Source organism: Alosa pseudoharengus, unplaced genomic scaffold (genome assembly GCF_046254945.1).
Source record: "Alosa pseudoharengus isolate Yale_2024_CS ecotype anadromous, Long Island Sound unplaced genomic scaffold, YU_APseudo_1.1 YU_APseudo_1.1_scf_15, whole genome shotgun sequence".
Classification (NCBI taxonomy): domain Eukaryota; kingdom Metazoa; phylum Chordata; class Actinopteri; order Clupeiformes; family Clupeidae; genus Alosa; species Alosa pseudoharengus.
In genome coordinates, this window is record NW_027468620.1 from 17,754,298 (window position 1) to 17,760,627 (window position 6,330).

Consider the following 6,330-nt stretch of genomic DNA (forward strand, 5'->3'; position numbering starts at 1 on the left):
AAACAGGTGTTAGAGCGCTTCTACCCCAAACACTACAGACGGGCCTGCTCCGATGAACAGCTCAGGTACACACACACACACACACACACACTACATATGCACACCTGCACACAAACACATACAAGTACAATGTCTCATACTAACCCACACACACACACACACACACACACACACACACACACACACACACACAGACACACACACTCTACATATGCACACTTGCTCACAAACACATACAAGTACAATGTCTCATACTAACCCACACACAGCATTATATACAAACATGCTCCAAGGACACACACACACACACACACACACACACACACACACACACACACACACACACACTGTTGTGTCTCTGTTGCTTTTCCATGCTTCAGATGTCCTCCTCCTTTTGTCTTTAGGCAGCTGAGTCAGCGCCTCTCGAGCCGCTGGGCTTCCCTCAGGGGTCGAAGTTCGCCAGAGTGTGTGCGCATCTACCTGACTGTGGCACGCAAGTGGACATTCTTCGGAGCCAAGCTCTTCGATGCAGAGGTAAGAGACAAAGAGATGACGCCTCAACCAGTTCTAGAGCCAAGTGCCTTACACATACACATAGACACATAAACACACCACACATACACACAAATGCATACATCATACAAATGGTGGTGCATTAAAGGCATAAGGAAGTCCAAGTCTTCACAATTCATTCATAGCTAACCTGGCAAGTAAACATTGCAACAGTACAAAAGAACTATCCCAAAGACTCATAAGTCATCTATTCACAGTGGTTTTGTTTGAGCCAGGCGTTATTTGTCGAGAATGGCATAAAGGAAGTTCTGTGACAAAACAGAGAGGGCTAAGCAGTGGGTGTGGGTGTGTGTGAAAGCTACATACAGTTGGTGTTCTGTTGATGGGGTGTGGTATCAGTAATAGTAATAGTGTTTGGCATATTATATATTTTGATTAAACTCAGTTTTATGTATTTATGCAGGGGATTGAATAATGTCTGAAGATTATTTACAAAACCCAATTCCTATTTCCTACCATGAGAGGAAGTTCAAAGTTAACAAACAGACACTTACCAAACTCGCTCAGGACCCGTGATATATAGCATGCATTAACGGTGACATTGAGGTTAGGGTTTTTTTATTTGCATTGTGCTATGCATTGGCTCATGTTTCTCTCTCTCTCTCTCTCTTTCTATCTCTCTCTCTCTCTCTCTCTCGCTGTGTGTGTGTGTGTGTGTGTGTGTGTGTGTGTGTGTGTGTGTGTTTGCAGCCCATCTCTCCTTCACTACCGAATGGACGTGTTTGGTTGGCAGTACATGAGGAGGGCATCAGTGTACTCGAGTTCAACTCTATTGTGAGAACAAATGAAACACACACACACACACACACACACACACACGTGCACATGCACAAATATTCAAACAAAACATACATATAAACTGAACACACACACACATACACCCTCACCATAGAAAGCAAACACACACACACTCACAATCTCCCATGGTCTGATATCTTATCCTGGCACTACCAATTATTTACCTGTGCCAACTAGACTAATAGGACAAAGGGCAAATAAATAATAGGGCAAATAACTGCCTCTCTCTCTGTCTGTCTGTCTCTTCATCTGCACAGAAGCTGCTGGTGTCCCACCCTCTGAGGACCATTGTGTCGTTTGGGGCGAGTGGTCAGGACTTCATGCTGGTGGTCAGCAGGGCCACTGGAGGAAACACCTGCAAGGAGAAACCCACAGAGAAACACCTGTTTGCTATGGCAACATCAAAGGTTAGCAGAGAGAGAGGGGGAGAGAGAGAGAGAGAGAGAGAAATCAATTATTGGAGGGGGGGTATCAATTTCATCTACTAGTTATCCATCAATTCTATCTAATCAAATCTACTCAGAAGTGCTGTGTCAATATGAGGGAATTGGTCAGATGCATCAAAGGTTAGCAGATGGGTACATATAGAGCTGAAGAGAGATGTAACACTCCTGTAACTGACACAAACAATTGGCAAAAATGGCCTTGAACCTCTCACAAATGATGGAGAGATAGTGTGGTAGAGAAATCCACAACCATGTATTCCTAATCATTATTGGCTAAGTGTGGTGACAAATCACTGGCGAATGCATTTGCACTAGTGGCAAACTTCTCATTGTTGCCAGAACTTTGCTGGAAGTTTGCCTCTAGCGGCCAACATTGGCAAACTTCAAGCAATATTTTCTAGTGAACTCATTTGTTTCCCACAAGTCACCCACAAGTTTGCTGCAAACATGTAATTTTTGTAAGGGCATTGAAAGAAGACATCCCATGTACACAAACATACAGAGACGCGTATGTTGTCCAACTGGTTTCGTTGAGAATGAAGGGTATGCAGATACTAAGCCCCACCCCACACCGTGAATCACTATGGAGACTCCAGACTAGACACTCACAGGAAAACACCTCTATCCACACCCATCCACAGTTTTTCGAACATTTAACAAGAGGAGAGACATCCACATGGACACCTGAATTTCTTTCTATATCCCTGTTAAAGACGCATCTAGGGATGTAACGATTACCGGTATAATGGTAAACCGCGATAAAAACGTTGACGATAATAATTACCGTTTTCATTTCAAACATCATGATTATCACTGTTGATTACCGCGGTGTGGAAACCGTGTGTTTAATCCTTCCCAGCTTCATCCGAGCCTGCTTTTGACATACAGTAGGCCTGGTACAATGGAACAAAACTGGCACCCTACTGATTCTGTTGTCTAATTGATGGTCTTAACTACGATTCGGATTAGGCGGAACTTTTTCACCGCGAAATGTGCACTGTATCATGTAGCCACTCCGTCCACATTTAAATCAATTCCACTCACGTTATCAGGAGTATACAGTAGCCTAAAGTTTTATTTTGAACGCTTACTTTGTCTCACTCATTGCATCCAAATAACAGAAATAGCAAACTCCAAGTTATGGTAGGGTAAGTTAAGCTATAAGCACATAGCCAATTAAACATGAAGAAAAAAGTGAACGGGACACTTTTTGAAACTATTTCAGCTTGTGTAGGCCTATCAGTGCTTTCTGAACACAATGAACACACTTTTAGAAATACCGTGATAATACCGAAAACCGTGATAATTTTGATCACTATAACCATGAGGTTAAATTTTCATACCGTTACATCCCTAGACGCATCACATCTTAATGCCAACAAAACCGTGTGTGTGTGTGTGTGTGTGTGTGTGTGTGTGTGCGTTTTGACTGACAGCTCCGGGAGCTCACCCTTCTCATCGCCGCCTTCACCAACTGTGCTCACCAGCAGAAATCGGCGGCGCACCATCTCTCGGCTCCTGCGCTCCTCTTGGCCCAGCCTGACCTCAAGAGCCGTGACCTCCGATCCAGATCCCCACCCACACCTTCCAGCAGACCCAGCAAAACCCCCACTCTCTTGTAAGAGCGCCCCCCAGTGTGCAGAAGTGGAAATGCATGCTAATGCAATAGGGATTCCTCTATTAGCTAGATATGCTAACTTGCCATTTAGAGTTTACTATCTGGGGCCAATCTGTTGAAATTGTTGTCTAGAGGTAGTTACCAAAGAAATTAACTTTAAGTTACATGGTACAAGATAACAATCTTTACAATCTTTTCTCTTAGAAACACCTCACACTTCCAAACGCTTCTGTAATCGTAGCCCCTTGAGCTCTTGAAAATGGCATCGGTACTGTCATTCCAACCCACATGAAGTGCACTGTTTATCATAGTTATCTCCAGACAGAGATATGATGTGTTGTGTTTTGGAGAGCTCTAAGGTGCTTCCATGCCTTTTATGGCCGCGCGTGAGGAAGCTAGACTTGCCAGCTTAAAGTATTTATGGATTTGTTATTACTTTATGCCAGACTTGACTTGTGCCAAAGACTTTCACACACCCACACACACACTCCTGGGAGTGTACTGCGTAATGAAGGATTTCCCCTGTCTCTCTGTAACTCCCGAATCGCCTCTCTCTCTCTCTCTCTCTCTCTTTCTCTCTCTCTCTCTCTCTGCACTGTCTCTCTGTCTCCTCTTCTCTCTTTTGAGTTTCCTTGGGTTCATTATATATGAATGAAAGGTAGATGTCATTTTGTTTCAGTCTTTGTTTAATGGACCAAAATGAAGAGAACAGTACCAAATATCAGGGAAGTTTCTTGTCCTTATGGGGCTGACTTCAACAACTTTATCATACACCTTTAAAGTACCAAATACACATTTATAGTACCAAAATGATTTACACAGATTAATAAATATAAGTATGAAATATTAAGTATATGTCTTAATGTAAATGTAATTTATTACTTTCCTGATATAGCGCTTCCAAATAAAACCTCACTGGTTGGAGTGTAACAGTGAAGTGCAGTAGATATCTACGGTGGAGTTTCTATGGGGCAGTATAACTGGCCATTGAAGTAGGGAGGGATTTTAGGAGATAGTTCTCCACTGAAATGAATAGTGCGTAAGAGGGTCTGGTTGAATATATGTGTCTGTGGATTTATGTGTGGGGTGTGAAGATGTATTGTGGTGTGTGTGTGTGGGGGGGGGGGGGGTGTCTGTCTGTCTGTCTGTCTGTCTGTCTTAGCTTTGGTTGAGTGTGTCTGAGTGGTATTGATATGAAGGTTTTTGTAATGAAAGGCTAGTGTCCTCAGGTAAGATTTAGAAGGGAAAGGCGAATGTGTCAGTAGAAGGTTTCATATCATGTGTTCTGGATGTATTGCCTCCTCTGAGAAAATCCATGGGATGATGTTGTGTAGACACACAAGCGTGATAAGATGCAAAGGGACAATAAAACATTGTTGCTAAGAAAAGACCTAAGATTCACACCGCATGTATGGACAGGTTTGTCTGTTTATTGTGCATTTTGATTGCATCATCATTGCAATCCCATTTTTAAAAAAAAAAGGGAAGATAAGCCTACGGGAGCATAGAAGGGATTCCAGGAAGTGAAATTAGCCTCATGGGACGACCAAAGGGAAGTGTCAGGTCAGGAAGAAGCCGTTAGGAAGAGTTCAGAGTAGGTAACGGTACGTCACCCGCAAACACCAGGATCGATTTATAATGGTGATGATGTTCTATATGTGTCTTATCATTTTCATTGCAGGCATTAGTACTGTCTGTTGAGAATAATAAAAGTTAATGACAACCAAACTGGAAGATGTTGAAGTGTAGCTGAATTTATTGCACAGCTGTAAGTTTTTAATTAAATCTATCTATGAGAGTCTGGGATTTTCACAAATGTATCCATAAATATTTGAATAAACACCTTGGAAAAGACAGTTGTGTGTGTGTGTGTGTGTGTTTGTTTTGTCATTTTGAGGAGACTGACTCACACACGTTGAATGACCTCCCACACTCAGGGTGAAACCAGTCATGAAACCATGTGTGTCATATGTTTACATACAGCAAAGACGATCTCTTGTCTTCCTGTCCTTACAGCGGTTTTACTGGTTCAAAAATAATCTTCTGATCTCTCTCTCTCACTCACTCTCTCAAACACACACGAAAACATTTTAAGTGAAGTTAATATCAGCTTATGTGCTGTACTTATAGTTCCTGTTAGTCTTTACTTCCATAATGTCAATGGTATACAGCTGTAACTCGTAGCTATTTCACTCCTTTCTAAAAATTATTTCATGCGTGTTTACTCACATATAATACACTATACATCACATTATCAGGCTTGTCATTCTCTGTATGTGCCATACCTACACAACCCACGGTTTCCCAAAGTTGTTGTTGGACCAGTTCTATGGTGACTAGAAACACCTAGAAGGTCAGCCTTTATTTGTTGAAACGTTAATACACCTGAGTGTTTTGCATTTTCTGTTGGTTTTCTGTGTCAGCAGTTCAACAGTGGGTAAAATATTTTTTTGTGTGTGTGTTCACATGTGACGTAACATAGCAGACATGATTCATCCGTTGACCCCCACAGTAGAACAGTCATGTGCTGAAAAGTCTCCCACAGGTATCGGTGTAAAATTACATCTGCCCAAGGCCCCTCCCTCAAATACTCTATTCTGGCTCATCTCATTGGTGTCTTTGTGTGTAAATCTCCAGGGATCACTATGGAAACGGTCAGGCCCCAAATTCAGGTTATTGGTTAGGATTACTCTCAGCCAGGTGCTGTTTTGGGGGAGGGGCATACTGAAGGCACCCAAACATGTCCGAACTAGCAGAGCCTGGTTGACAATAGGCTTCTGCTATGGGAAGGAAGAACAAAAACAATAGGGTGTGGCAGAAGGCATGAAAAGCGATGGGGAATTGTAAATTGTGTTTGGAGAGGAAGGTGGAGTTACCAGACACAACGATGTAGCA

The 6,330-nt window shown here is 42.4% G+C and overlaps 1 protein-coding gene across 1 annotated transcript in view; it reads left to right on the top strand.

Annotated features, from left to right (window-relative positions):
• plekhh2 (pleckstrin homology domain containing, family H (with MyTH4 domain) member 2) overlaps window positions 1-5,291 on the top strand; it is a 35,488-nt gene extending 30,197 nt beyond the window's left edge. The window contains exons 26-30 of the mRNA XM_076285767.1: window positions 1-65; window positions 405-534; window positions 1,264-1,347; window positions 1,629-1,778; window positions 3,254-5,291. The exon at window positions 1-65 is cut by the window's left edge and continues 78 nt beyond it. Coding sequence (XP_076141882.1) covers window positions 1-65; window positions 405-534; window positions 1,264-1,347; window positions 1,629-1,778; window positions 3,254-3,439 — 615 coding nt within the window. The 3' untranslated portion in view covers window positions 3,440-5,291. The remainder of the gene's footprint in view (window positions 66-404; window positions 535-1,263; window positions 1,348-1,628; window positions 1,779-3,253) is intronic.
• Window positions 5,292-6,330: the final 1,039 nt, after the last annotated feature.